General features: G+C 43.5%; 1 protein-coding gene across 1 annotated transcript; it reads right to left on the reverse strand.

The window, feature by feature from the left end:
• Positions 1–9,459: 9,459 nt before the first annotated feature.
• Positions 9,460–11,628, reverse strand: LOC117348554 (beta-1,3-galactosyl-O-glycosyl-glycoprotein beta-1,6-N-acetylglucosaminyltransferase 3-like). Its single transcript, XM_033920806.1, has one exon. It carries the CDS (start codon positions 11,626–11,628, stop codon positions 10,396–10,398), a length of 1,233 nt encoding a protein of 410 aa, XP_033776697.1. The 3' UTR covers positions 9,460–10,395.
• Between the last annotated feature and the right edge of the window lie 3,204 nt (positions 11,629–14,832).

Consider the following 14,832-nt stretch of genomic DNA (forward strand, 5'->3'; position numbering starts at 1 on the left):
TGGATGGAAGGAATTGAATGAGAACATGAGGAAAGCAGAAACCAGGCAATAAAGGGAGGAAAAAAATTTTTTTTTTTTTTTGCTTCAGGATAAAGTAGTATATTAGTTGTGTTGATAAAAATTTATAAACATTAGAGGCTCTGCTAGAAACCCGTTTACAAAGTATGTATTCTTCCCAATTAATATTTCCAAATTAATAAAGTCTTTTTGCTTATTTGTTAATGGGTTTCTACCAGAGCCTTTAATTCAGTAGCATAATTAAATGAAATAACTATTTCTGTAGTTTAAGGGACAGGTAGGGACAGAGGGGATTCCTCACGAGGACGGGTGGGGACGGAGGGGATTCCTCACGGGGACGGGTGGGGACGGGGGGATTCCTCGCGGGGACGGGTGGGGACAGAGGGATTCCTCGCAGGGACGGGTGGGATTCCTCACGGGGACGGGTGGGGACGGGTGGGACTTTAGCGGGGACGAGTGGGATTTCTGTCCCCGCGCAACTCTCTACTCTGGACTGGCTGGCTGCTGAGGACCCTTTCCCTTCTTTGTCCTCTCTGATTCTGAAGGGAAAGCCACACCCTGCTCTTAGTGTGCCTGTGTTCTGAGGCTCTCTTGGGCTCCCCCTGTGGACGTTGTGGTAACTGCAGGGTTTTCTCACAGGGGCATTTTGCCTAAACCTAATATTCACAGGTTTGGGAACAAACCTAGCAGAGCTGGGCTGAGTCTCCATGTCATCAGCTTCTGAATGGTCAGAAAGAAACTCATCTTCAGTCAGATCCTCCCTAGTGTACTCCTGTAATCTAGGCTGCTGGGCTCGGGAACAACTTTCCTAGCCCTGTCTCTGCCTCTCCTGGGGTTTCTGGCTGGGAACACGTCAGGCACAGAGTCTGACTGGTCACAATGTAAACCACTTAGATTATAAGTGGTATATAAATACTGAAATAAATAAATAAATTAGGACATTCAAGTGACAACTTTGAAGAATTTTACTTCAATGAGATAAAACTGTATCAATATGCATGCCTTTGTGTTATGAGGCAGATCACTTTGGGAATTCCTCTTGACGTGCCCTCCTGCAGCTGTGTGTGTAGACAAATGGCAGACTGAAACTCTGTCTCTGTAGTGCTACTTGCTTATGACTTACCAAGGAAAATAAAGAACACTCTTATTAAGAACTGTGATTTGAACCATGCAAGTTATGCATATATATAATATGTTGGACCCTCCCACACTTCTGCCCCTGTTAATATCCCCTGGCACTTATGTGCTAAGACAACTGAAAGCATTGTTCAGATATTACCATGAGAGAGACTGTGTGAAGACTAAAGGGGGGTGGGGGGCTGACCCTTCCAGGAGGAAAGTGTGGCTTAGTGGTTAGAGCTACAGATTCAGCATCCGGGGGTTGTGGGTTCAAACCCACGCTGCTCTTTCTGACCTTGGGCAAGTCACTTAATCCTCACTTTGCCCCAAGTACATTAGATAGATTGAGGGCCCACAAGGCCAGAAAGGAAACAATGCTTGAATACCTGAATGAATTCATGTAAACCATTCTGAGCTCTCCTGGGAGACAGTATAGAAAATTGAATAAATAAATATTGTGAAAAGTTTCAGCCTCTGAAAACCAGAGCTGTTATTGTGATGTCATAATTCCTCATTCCTAATGTGACCATTTATTTTTTTCATCAAAACAGGACTTCTATTAATATTCAGTCCTGCTCCCAATCCCACCCTAGCCCCACACCCAATTTCTTCCATTCATTTTTCATGTACACACAATATCTTATTATTTCATAATGGTAACCATAAAATTTTAAAAAACACAAAGCAGAGAAAATGTTAATTATTATTTATATTTGGAGGGTTTTCAACGATGTCACCTCAGTAACTATAGAAAAATAGACAAATATAGTGCAAAATATAGATAGCAGATATAAATTCTCAAAACTGACACATTTTTATCACTAAATTGAAAATAAAATCATTTTTCCTACCTTTGCTGTCTGGTGATTTCATGAGTCTCTGGTTGCGTTTCCTTCTGACTGTGCATCCTTTCTTTCATTTCTTTCTGCACTCAGACCCAACAATTGTCCCTTTCTATTCCCTAACTCCTTCCTTCCTATGTCCTTAGTGCCCCCAGTGCCTTCCTATGTCCTTAGTGTCCCCAGTGCTTCCTTCCTATGTCCTTAGTGCCCCCAGCGCCTCCTTCCTATGTCCTTAATGCCCCTTTCTATGTCCTTAGTGCCCCCAGCACCTCCTTCCTATGTCCTTAGTGTCCCCAGCGCCTCCTTCATATGTCCTTAGTGCCCCTTCCTATGTCCTTAGTGCCCCCAGTGCCTCCTTCCTATGTCCTAAGGACCTTGTCCTATGCCTTAAGTAGTTCTGAGTAGGGCCAGCTTAGTCTACCTGGACAGGTACAAGTGAGCAAACATGAAATAAAAAAATTCAGCTATTACACTTTCTCACATTACACCAGGATTTACTAGCTAGAAAAAAAAACAAAAAACTGTTGATAGATAGGGCCTAATCCAAGAGCAAGTGAGAATGTGGATTAGTAGCTATAAATTAATAAATGAAAATTGGATAAGCTGGAATAAAATGATCAGAAATACAAAAAGTTTAAAAACAGGGATTTTAAGTTACCATATGGATTTGATATATGTCATGTGCTTGACGGATATAGGGAGGCAGGCTAAGACATTTTTGTGATTGATGACTACCATATCAAATGTACCCCAGATGGGAAGCTTAACTTTCTTATAGAGCTTCTTTGTGTTAGAGTGACCAGCCTGAACTAGGCCAATCCTCAGGGAAATGTAGGCAGACAGGAGTTGGCTTTTGACCTGGTATCCACATACCAGGGGGCCCTAGGTTTGCCATGACTTGAGTTTGCTAAGGACAAATCTAAACCACATGTGTATCATGGTATGAATTGATCCAAAATTAAGTGTCAGAAAGTTAGGAAAAATTACATAATAGAAATTTTCTTAGGTAGCTATAGGTAATATGTTAACAACCAATATAGATTAGATTAGGAATATATGTTATTTTGATTTTCATATATCTGAAATCCTGAAGAGATCCTGATAAAGCAACAGATGGTGTTTGACCTCTGACCTTGAGCAACTTTTTTATACTTCGTAGAATCTTGGTGAGAGGGGTACCTGCTCTTTCCATTTTTTCTTTGTGCAGTCTTTGTGAGACAAAGATCTCAGGAAAAGACACTGATATTTACAGGAAGGGATGTAGAATCTGAGGAGTTTTGTAAGTATATTATAATATTGGTCTATAAGAACATAAGAACATAAGAAGTTGCCTCCGCTGAGGCAGACCCTAGGTCCATCCTGCTCAGCAGTCCGCCCCCGCGGCGGCCCATCAGGCCCATTGCCTGAGCAATGGTCTGTACCTATTTATACCCCTCAATCCCTTTTTCTTCTAGGAATCTATCCAAACCCTCTTTGAAACCATTTAATGTTTTCTTGTCTACAACAGCCTCTGGAAGCGCGTTCCATGTATCCACCACCCTCTGAATGAAAAAGAACTTCCTAGCGTTTGTTCTAAACCTGTCCCCTTTCAATTTCTCCGAGTGCCCCCTTGTACTTGTGGCGCCCCTTAATTTGAAAAATCTGCCCCTGTCTACTTTTTCTATGCCCTTCAGGATCTTGAAGGTTTCTATCATGTCTCCTCTAAGTCTTCGCTTCTCCAGGGAGAAAAGTCCCAACTGTTTCAATCTTTCGGTATATGGGAGATTTTCCATTCCCTTTATCAGTCTAGTTGCTCTTCTTTGTACTCCCTCAAGTACCGCCATGTCTTTCTTGAGGTACGGTGACCAGTACTGGACGCAGTACTCCAGATGCGGCCGCACCATTGCACGATACAGCGGCATGATGACTTCTTTCGTCCTGGTTGTAATACCCTTCTTAATGATACCCAACATTCTGTTCGCTTTCCTTGAGGCCATGGCGCATTGCGCCATTGCCTTCAGTGTTGCATCTACCATCACTCCCAGGTCTTTCTCCAGGTTGCTGACCCCTAGTGGTGTTCCCCCCATTTTGTATGTGAACATCGGGTTCTTTTTCCCCACGTGCATGACCTTGCATTTCCCCACGTTGAAGCTCATCTGCCATTTTTCGGCCCACTTTTCCAGCTGTGTTAGATCCTTTTAAAGATCTTCGCAGTCTTCCTTGGTTTGAGCCCTGCTGTATAGTTTGGTGTCATCTGCAAATTTAATGACCTCACACTTGGTTCCCGCCTCTAGGTCGTTTATGTAGATATTGAACAGGAGCGGTCCCAGCACCGACCCCTGCGGAACTCCGCTCGTGACCCCTTTCCAGTCAGAGTAGTGGCCCTTTACGCCAACCCTCTGTTTCCTGTTTGCCAGCCAGATTTTGATCCATCGGTGGACCTCCCCTTGTACCCCGTGGTTCCATATCTTTTTAAGCAGTCTCTCGTGTGGCACCTTGTCGAAGGCTTTTTGGAAGTCAAGGTAAATGATGTCTATAGATTCCCCTTTATCCATCTGGCTGCTCACCCCCTCAAAGAAGTACAATAAGTTAGTGAGGCATGACCTACCCTTGCAGAAGCCGTGTTGACTCGGTTTTAGCTGCCCATTTTTTTCGATGTGCTCACAGATGCTGTCTTTAATCAGTGCCTCCATCATCTTTCCCGGGACTGAGGTCAGGCTCACCGACCTGTAGTTTCCCGGGTCTCCTCTTGCGCCCTTCTTGAAGATGGGCGTGACATTTGCTATTTTCCAATCCTCCGGGATCTCTCCGGTTTTTAAGGATAGGTTGCATATCTGTCGAAATGGCTCCGCTATTTCGTTTTTTAGCTCCTTGAGTACCCTTGGATGGATGCCGTCCGGACTTGGCGATTTGTCGCTCTTTAGTCTGTCAATCTGCTTGAGTACATCCTCTTGGCTTACTTCTAAATCGACCAGCTTATCGTCTTGGTCTCCTATAACGATCTCCTCGGGTTCTGGAATGTTGGTTATATTTTCCATCGTGAAGACTGACGTGAAGAACTCATTTAACCTGTCAGCTATCTCTTTCTCTCCTTTTACTACTCCCTTTCTGTCACCATCGTCCAATGGTCCCACTTCTTCTCTCGTCGGTTGCTTCCCCTTGACGTATCTGAAGAACGACTTGAAGTTTGTTGCTTCCTCTGCCAGTCTCTCTTCGTATTCTCTTTTTGCTTTTCTAACCATTCGGTGACACTCCTTCTGGTGTTCTTTGTGCACTTTTTGGTTCTCCTCTGTTTGGTCTTTTTTCCATTTTCTGAACGATGCCTTCTTGTCGCTTATCACCTTCTTCACTGCATTTGTTATCCACACTGGATTTTTCGTTCTATTTTTTTTGCACCCTTTTCTGAACTTGGGGATGCATAGGTTTTGCGCTTCGTGCACAGTCTCCTTGAGTAAGGTCCAGGCTTTTTCTACGGATTCCGTCTTCCCTATGTTGCTTTTGAGTTTCTTTCCCACTAATTTCCTCGTGGCATCATAATTTCCTTTTTTGAAGTTGAGTGCCGTCGTTGTGGTTCTTTTCCCCTTTGATGATCCAATTTCAAGCCTGCACTGGATCGTGTTGTGATCGCTGTTACCTAGCGGGGGTAATACCGCCACCTCCTTTGCTGGCCCTCCTAGTCCGTTGAAGATTAGGTCAAGAGTGGCATCGCCCCGTGTTGGTTCCGTGACCAGTTGCTCCATGAAACAGTCCCTCGTGACCTCTATGAATTTGGTCTCTCTTGCGCAGTTTGAGTGCCCAATACTCCAGTCTATCCCAGGATAGTTGAAGTCCCCCATCACCACCACATTTCCGCTTCTGCATACCTGCCTCAGTTCAGCTTCCAGCTCCTGGTCGATTTCTTCCGGTTGTCCAGGTGGGCGGTAGTACAGACCCAATTTAATGTCTGCCCCTGCTCCTCCCTGTAGTTTAACCCATAGTGATTCCAAGCCATCCGCCCGTACTGTTGTTTCCATCCTGGCTGATGGAATGGAGTCTTTTATGTACAGCGCTATTCCTCCACCCTTTTTATGTGTCCTGTCTCTCCTGTACAGTTTGTACCCTGGTATGGCCACATCCCATTGATTTTCCTCTGTCCACCACGTTTCTGTGGCTCCAATTATGTCTAGGTCCTTATTGCTGGCAGTGATTTCCAGTTCTCCCATTTTGGCCCTCAGGCTCCTAGCATTTGTGTATAGGCAGTTTAAGACCCAGTTTTTTGTCCTCTCATTTTGTTTCCCTCGTGCTTTGGTACTCTTGCAGTCTATGTATTTCTTCTTTTTATAAAATATATAAGCTTAATGTGAGAATGTAACTTTTTTAGATATAAGAATGTAATTTGTGACACGCCTATATGAAGCTAGCCTTATATGGGAATAAATAATGTGAACCAATTAGACTGCAGATGGATTGTAACGAAGGAATGTCGTCATTTAGGATATATATGGACGTGTAATTGGTAAAACGTTGGAATTTTTTATGAGCAAGGCCAGCTTTTGGCTTCTGTAATAATTCTCTGATGCAAATGATACTCAATTGATTTGCTAATCAATTAATTGAGTAATCTTATGATCTAATATCGATATCTAATAAAAATAAGATTTTGGATTTTATTAAAATATTTTGCATCATTACTTTTTTTGTCATTTTCATTTTACAACCCTAGAATAGCTATAAGTATGCATGTGTGCAATTATCCTGATCAGTCCTTAGTGTCCCCAGCGCCGCCTTCCTATATCCTTAGTGTCCCCAGCGCCACCTTCCTATGTCCTTAGTGCCCCCAGTGCCTCCTTTCTATGTCCTTAGTGTCCCCAGTGCCCCTTCCTATGTCATTAGTGTCCCCAGTGCCTCCTTCCTATGTCCTTAGTGCCCCCAGATCCAATGTCAGTTCTCCTTTGTACCATTGTTCCAGGTCTCCCTCTCTCTCTCCCTCTTCAGTTATGATCTTGCCTCTCTCTGCTCTTCCTCAGGGGCTCTCCCCCTCTTTCTGCACCTCCCAAAGTTCTGCTTCTGCCTCCTGTCTTTCCCCTTTGGTCCAGGCTTTATCTCTCTAGCCTTTCTTCTACTTACAACTCCCCCCTCCCTTCTCTGCCGTTTTCTCTCCTTCCTTCATGCCTCCTTCCTATGTCCCCTCACTGCCTTCCAGCCTTTGTCCCACCCCCTCCCAAAAAGCCTGCTGGCCTACCTCCCCCAGAGCCAGTCTGCCTGCCTACCTCCCCCAGAGCCAGCCTGCCTGCCTACCTCCCCCAGAGCCTGCCTGCCTGTCTCCACCAAAGTTAGCAAGCCTGCCTGCCTACCTCCCTCCCCTAGAGCCAGCCAGCCTGCCTAACTCCTTACCCCCCCCTACCGCAGAAAACAAAAGCCTTCCTCCAGGCCGATTTATACTCCCCCCCCCCCGATCCACCACCACTGCTCCTCTGCTTACCACCCTGATGCTAATCGCGCCCAGAAGCCTTCTTCCCGACGTCAATTCTGACGTCGGAGAGGACGTTCCGGGCCAGCCAGGCAGCAATTGGCTGGCCCGGAACGTCCTCTCCGACATCAGAATTGACGTCGGGAAGAAGGCTTCTGGGTGTGAGTAGTGGCAGGGAGGTAAGCAGAGGAGCAGCAGCGGTGGACCGGGGAAAGTTTAAATTGGGCCTGAAGGGAGGCTTTTTTTTTTTTTTGGTGCGGCAGGGGAGGGACAGGAAGCGATCGCCTGTCCCGTTGTTCCCGCACACAGCTTCGGGATGCTGTCCCTGAAAACGGGACATTTTGGCGTCTCGAAGCTGTGTGTGGGGACAACGGGACAGGGGATCCGAAAATGGGACTGTCCCGTTGAAAACCTTACTCATTCCACCAGTGATGTCACAATGGCTTCATTGTCCTAAGCCCACTTCTACTACGTATTGATTTCTACAGTGGTGCAGTGGTTAAAGTCACAGATTATGAGCCCACCAGAACAGACAGGGGAAAATGCTTGAGTACCTAAATACATTCATGTAAACCGTTCTCAGCTCTCCAGGGAGAACAGTATAGAAAAATGAGTGAATGAATGAATGAGTCTTCACACAGTCTCTCTTTCTTTCTCTTTCTTTCTCTCTCTCATGCAGAGGCATAGTGAGAGTGAGAGGTGCCTGGGTCGGCAGCACTCTGCCACCGCCCTCTTCTTCACCTCCCTGATGTGCTTAGGCACTCCTTCTCTTCCCCTGTACCTCTTTAATTTCCCCGGCGTGAGCAGCATCACCAACTTATTGCCTATGTTGGTGTCGGCTCTCCCTCTGATGTAAAATCCTAGGCACGGAACCCGGGGAGAGCCGACGCTGGCGCAAGCAGCAGGTTGGAATTACTGCTCGCACCAGTGAAGAGCTAGAGGTATATTGGGGGGGGGGAGGAAATGAAAGCACTTGTGGAGCAGGGTGTCGTAGAGGAGGAGGGGTGATAGCAGCTCCCACCAAGGCGGCATCTGGTGTAGACAGCCCTCTGCCCCCCCTTACTATGCTACTGATCTCTTGTATCTCATTCTAGGCCATCACCCAGTCTCTTTCTCAAAACCTGCGACCTATTTCCCTTTCCTGGCTGAATTCAGCTGCAGAAGAAACAGGACATTTCCTACTTCCTTGCTATGACCGGGCAGTTCAGAAAGTTTGGGTTGTTCTCGCAGTTTTTCTGAAGCACCAGCACAACAAATCATTAAGGAGCATTAAGTCCCATGCACTAGAGTGTAATGCATAGGCAGGGCCGGATTTAGATGAAAAGAGGCCCTAGGCTGAAGCCTAGTTAGCCTATAGGAAAATCCGGCCCTGTGTATAGGTACCAGTTTCCAAATTTCCACAAGCAAAATAGCAATACTTGGTGGGCTAGCTTCAGGATAGAAGCCAAATGTTGTAGAAGCATTTTGGTCAGTGGTCCACACATATATTTATTTATTTTAAAATTTATAAAGCATCTAGTAATTAGGTGGTTTACATATACATAACATTCAAATTCAAACATCAAATGACAGCATCATGACATATTCTCTCTTAAAATTGGATCCACTACTTCACTAATCTAGCAGTTGCTTCATATAAATGCTGAAACAAAACAATTGCATTTTTAATCATTTTGATAATATTCATGTTTTTTAAAATAGGCATTTATAAAAACCCAGCTGCCCACTGAGACTGAATATTAACCAGTATTTATGCTAGGGGGGAAGTGTTCATAGACAAAACCGTGGAAGACAAAGGCGCGCACCGAAGAAAATGACAGTTTTTAGGGGCTCCGACGGGGGGGTTTTGTTGGGGATCCCCCCCACTTTATTTAATACAGATCGCGGCGGCGTTGTGGGTGGTTTGGGGGGTTGTAACCCCCCTCATTATACTGTAAACTTAACTTTTCCCTGTTTTTAGGGAAAAAGTGAAGTTTTCAGTAAAATGTGGGGGGTTACAACCCCCCAAACCCCCCACAATGCAGCGCGATCTGTATAAAGTAAAGTGGGGGGGTTCTCCTCCACACACCCCCGTCGGAGCTCCTAAAAACTGTCATTTTCTTCAGCGCGCGCCTTTGTCTTCCGCGGTTTTGACCTGACACCGGGGGGAAGTACATGCATATTCTTCGACCACCCAGAACATGCTCACTTTGAATTTGTGCATTCCCTGGCAATTCTTTGAGTAAACAGCTACAGTGTACAGAGGTGCTGAAAAGTTCTCAGCCCAATCATCAAACTTCCTAAATTCTGAGCATTATTTTGCTACTGAAGCTGAAATTAGTGTTATCTTATTTTGTTAAGTGCAGAAACAAAATTCTATGTTTTGATATTATTTCAGATTATTGATTGAACCATACCCATGTCATTCACTTCTTGGGTGAGCTGAGAACTTCTCAGAACCCCCTCATATCTTCATGTAAATGCCAAGCTTAGAATCTACACATGTAAATTCTGCTAATTCCACACAGAATATCCAGGTAAGGTTTATAAAATGACCTGCAAAGAATTCTATGTCCAACTCTTATATAGAGTATATTGGTTTTCCCCTAGACATTTAGCCAGGGCTTTCCAAACCTGTTCTGGGGACACCACTGCCAGTTGGGTTTTCAGGATATGCACAATGCAAATGCATGAGGTCAAATTTGTGAATAATGAATCTTGAAACCCAACTAGGTTTGGGAAACTGCATTTAAATATACAGTAGAGTTGAAGTTCACATACAGCAGAGGTTAAACAACTGAATTGCAATTTCAAACATTCATTCACGAATATAGCGCCTGATTTACTAAGCTCCCTCCCTCTCAAATACATACAGAATAGGAGAAAGTAGATGAAAGTAGGAGAAAGTAGATGAAAAACATGATCATTATTATGTTATTGCAATCAACAAGGATCTCAAAGTCGAGCTACAGCGTTTTCTTCTCATAATTGCAGACCATGGGGAAAATCTTAATGTTCCTCTCCATAAAGAGCTTTATCTCTCAGATACTCTTCCAGGCATTGAACAGCATAGTCATCCACCCTGACATCAAATTTATTGACAAATAAATGATGCTGCTGAAGTACAAAGTGGAGATCTCCAGCTCCATTAATACAGATAGACCGTCGGAAAATACCTGTGCATTGGGGATACGCTGCCCCTTTACCTATATCTCCTTCATGCGAATCCCATCTCTGAAGTCTTGCAATTGCATTTAAGTCTGAAAGGTCATATTTTTCATGGTATGTAGTAGATCCAGGGACACAGGACATTCGATTTAGAGTTGCCCACAGGTGTTCATCTGGACTGTAAGTATCCTTTGACCATTCTATTAGTTTCTGTACTTCAGAATTTTCCAATACGTAGTTCACAAATTTTCTTGTAACCACAAAATAAGCACTTCCAACAAACATTGGAGAACTGATTGGTGGAGGACCCTTCGTAATATTAGTTTTTTCTACAGTTGTAGTAATTTTATAAGAAAACTGCCAGCGACTTACTTTATGTTGTGGCTTTTCAGACTCTAGGCTATTTTTGCCCTTCAATAGCTTCAGGGCTCTGACTATCTCCATGTTGGTCTTTATTGGGAAGTCGGTGCCGCAAGTGTTTATCAGATATCTCCAGGGCACTTTACTTTTCAGCAAATCCTCCATGCAGTTCAGATCAGCTTGAACCCTGAACCATGATGCGTAAACCAATTTTTCCAATTTGGATGCTATAAATACATTTTCAAAACAAGAAACAATGGCTCGAACAGCTTGCTTGTATAAATCAGGAGACTTTTCATCCACATGGACACAATAGATATTCTGAGGGTTGTAAATTGCCCTTAAAAGTCTTTCAAACATTTCAATTTGATCATGGATGACCATAGAATATGCAATGGGATAATTCTCTTCCTCTTTGCTCAATGGAATAGGAATAAACCTCCGGCTCATCTTGTAATGGTTACAATCTTTAGTAAATTTCAAATAGTCCATCTCAGATATACGCAGCTCCTTCTTGCTGGCATTCTTTTGGTGCAAAAGTGCCAATTGCACTGCGTCTTGATCTCCTTGTATTACTTTGGAGCAGTTGATTTGATTGCTGGAAGGCAATTTCATTGAGGTGACAAACTGGGTCTTGCAGTAATTGTTTCTCAGATAGAAAACCTCTTGGTGCAGCTCATCAAAACTACACAGTTGAAAAATGTATGTCCGCATTATGAAGGCAAATGAAAGTAGCCCAATGAGCAAGAAATAGCGATTCCATCTCTTGCAAAGCCTGATCCAACTCATTTTTCAAATTCAGATGATTTGCCCGTTTTGTTTTATATCTATTGTTTGTTTTTTCCTCTAATTAAATGAAAAAAACATAATCCAGGTTTAATCAGTTGGTGAAAGCTAATATCAGTTCTCTTCAATTCAAAAGAACAGAAACATTATTTTTTGCTTACAGAAATGCACATGGTGCCACGAGACACAAAGACCATCAGCTCCTATTTCTACCTTACTCAAACGGGAGCTTTCTCACGCTCCTGAATTAGTGCTGCTGTCCCTTACTCTGCTTGTAACTCAACAGAACTGAGCTCCTTCTGCCCCTCCCCCTTTCAGACAAGCCCTTTTCTCTTTAGTACTCATAAGTCTTCCTGCTTCTTGGGCTTTACATACAATATTCTAACAGGTATTTTCACAAACAGCTCAACAACCCCTGTTAACATTTCTACAACTACTACTTATCATTTCATAACAGAATTAGACTCTAACCAACAATCTTTTAAAACAGCACCCTTCTACTACTTTACTTTAAACAAATACTTTATATCGAACAAAAACTAACCTTTTCTTTAATCCCTTCTTTCTCCATAGTAGAGTCAGTTTTAACAGACACTTCCAAACCCGTGCACTTTTACAGCCTTACTGTGACAGGTATAAACACTTTCTTGAGAACACTGCAGAATGTTGCCCTTAAGGGATTAACTGTTATTCCTTTAGCCCTACCTGGGTTCTTACCTCCTAGGCTGCCTTGGCTTTTCTAGGCTGTGGTTCTCCTTCTTTCTCAGGAGTACAAGCCAATGCTAGCTGAGTTCCTGTGAACATTCCCCTGACTCCTCCTTACCCTCTCCATGGTACGGTCCTTCTTCTTTCTTAGACTTAGGAAACTCTTCAGCTCGTAGCTTAGCTCTGCTGATGACAGAAATCCCATCCGTCCCTGCCAAAATCCCACCCGTCCCTATGAGGAATCTCTCCATCCCCTCAAGGAACCCCCTCCATCCTCACATAAAAGTTGCCTGTCCCCATAAAAAGCAGCAATTACTTCAGAAAGTTTTGATTTTTTTTAAGCCTTAGTTTATTTAAACCAAAATTAAAATACAATAATTTTTTAACACCACCTCCTTTTTTTAATACCCCCTCCTCACTATAAAAAATATTTTTAGTAATAATCCATGAGTTACCAAGCAAAGGTGCACCTAGGAAAAGGGAGCATCATAAACACTGCAGTGAGCATTAGAACATTAATAAACCCATTGTTAAACTGAAGCCAGATTAGTATAGATCGATCCTGCACAGTCAACGCTAAAAGAAAACAGTCCTTTTCATACATACAGAACACAACCTCCCTACCCCTCACACTGGCCCACTTGCTTCCTTCTCACCATCACCACACTCTCCCTACCCCTGATCCTGTCACCATCATCTCTGTACCCTCTTTTGCCTGTTCCTGTTACCAAATTCTCTCCCTTTCCTTTCACCCCCATCCACTTCACTCTCCCTACCTCTCTCTCTCTGACCAAGGTGGAAGGCTATCACCTTGGCTGGCCTGTCTGCCACCTTATTCTCTAGCCACTTGTGATCCCATGCTCCATTTCACCATTGCCTCATTCTCCCTACCCCTCATGATGGTCGTCACCTGTCCCTTTTGCTAGTAGTTCTCATATTAGCCATACTGCCTGCTTACTTGTCTCTGCTATCTTGTGCCTCACCCCCACCTTCTCTCCCTGTCACCTCACTCTCTCCCTTCATGCTAGCTCTCACTCTTTCTTCTCCTCACTCTGGTCTGCCTGTCACTTCTCTCTCCCTTTCCCTAGCTATCCCCCACAATCCCAAGCCCACCCCTGCCTAACCTTTGGGCCAAATTGACTCTCCACTCTTTTCTTCTCCACCTGTCACATGCATGCCAAGTCTCAGCACCCACCAAGCCTTTCCCCCGCCCCCACCCCACTAACCGGACTTCAGCAGAACCAGCTGGCTTCTTCCAAGTGATTCAGGTTTAGGTTTCAGGTTTATTTAAAAATTTGATATACCACCTTATCAAAATTCAAAGCGGTTTTACATAATATATAAAATAAAGAGTAGAAAGGCATAAATTAAAAACAAATTATAATTATTAAAACAGACAGTCAAACACATAGAAGGATATGGCGATACTCGAGAGGGTCCAGAGAAGAGCAACAAAAATTATAAAGGGCATGGAAAGCCTTTCATATGCTGAGAGGCTGGAGAAGCTGGGGCTCTTTTCCCTGGAAAAGCGGAGACTTAGAGGGGATATGATAGAAACTTACAAGATCATGAAGGGTATAGAGAAGGTAGTGAGGGACAGATTCTTCAGACTGGCGGGGGCAACAAAAACTAGAGGACACTCAAACAAATTGAAGGGGGATAGGTTCAGAACTAATGCTAGGAAGTTCTTCTTCACTCAGAGGGTGGTGGACACCTGGAATGCACTTCCAGAGGAGGTGGTAGAGCAGAGTACGATTTTGGGTTTCAAAATGGGATTGGACGAATTCCTGAAGGAAAAGGGGATTGAGGGGTACAATTAGAGGGTTACTGTACAGTACAAAGCGCTTTAGAGTAATAGATCACTTACAGGTCATTGACCTACGGGGCCACCGCGGAAGCGGACTGCTGGGCATGATGGACCTATGGTCTGACTCGGCAGAGGCAGTGCTTATGTTCTTATGTTCTTATTAACTTACCAAAACAAAATGAAAAAGGGTAGAAATACATTTGTGTAATGAAAAAGAGAGGGAGAAGGATCAAAACAAAAAGGAGGGGAACAAAAAATAAATAATCTAGTGCTTTGTAGAAAAGATTAAAATGAATAAGAAAAGGGTGACTTTTGACAACAAATTAAATTTTCATAATCACATCAGCAATATCGTTAAAACTACCTTCTATAGATTACGTAAAATTCGATCAATTTCAAAATTTTTATGTCCAAAATCATTAAATATTCTTATTCACTCTTTGGTGATTTCTAAAATAGACTATTGTAATGCACTCTTCAAGGAATATCATTAAATGAAATTAAACGCCTTCAGATTATTCAAAATGTTTCCATTAAACTTATAACCAATTCTAGAAAGTTTGATCATGTTACACCTCTTTTAAAAAATGCACATTGGCTTCCAGTTATCCATCGGATAA

This window comes from Geotrypetes seraphini, chromosome 14, assembly GCF_902459505.1.
Source record: "Geotrypetes seraphini chromosome 14, aGeoSer1.1, whole genome shotgun sequence".
NCBI classification, from domain to species: Eukaryota; Metazoa; Chordata; class Amphibia; order Gymnophiona; family Dermophiidae; genus Geotrypetes; species Geotrypetes seraphini.

Excerpts from the sequence above, each read along its gene's own strand:
- LOC117348554 (XM_033920806.1), bottom strand. The coding sequence starts at position 11,628 with ATGCGGACATACATTTTTCAACTGTGTAGTTTTGATGAGCTGCACCAA.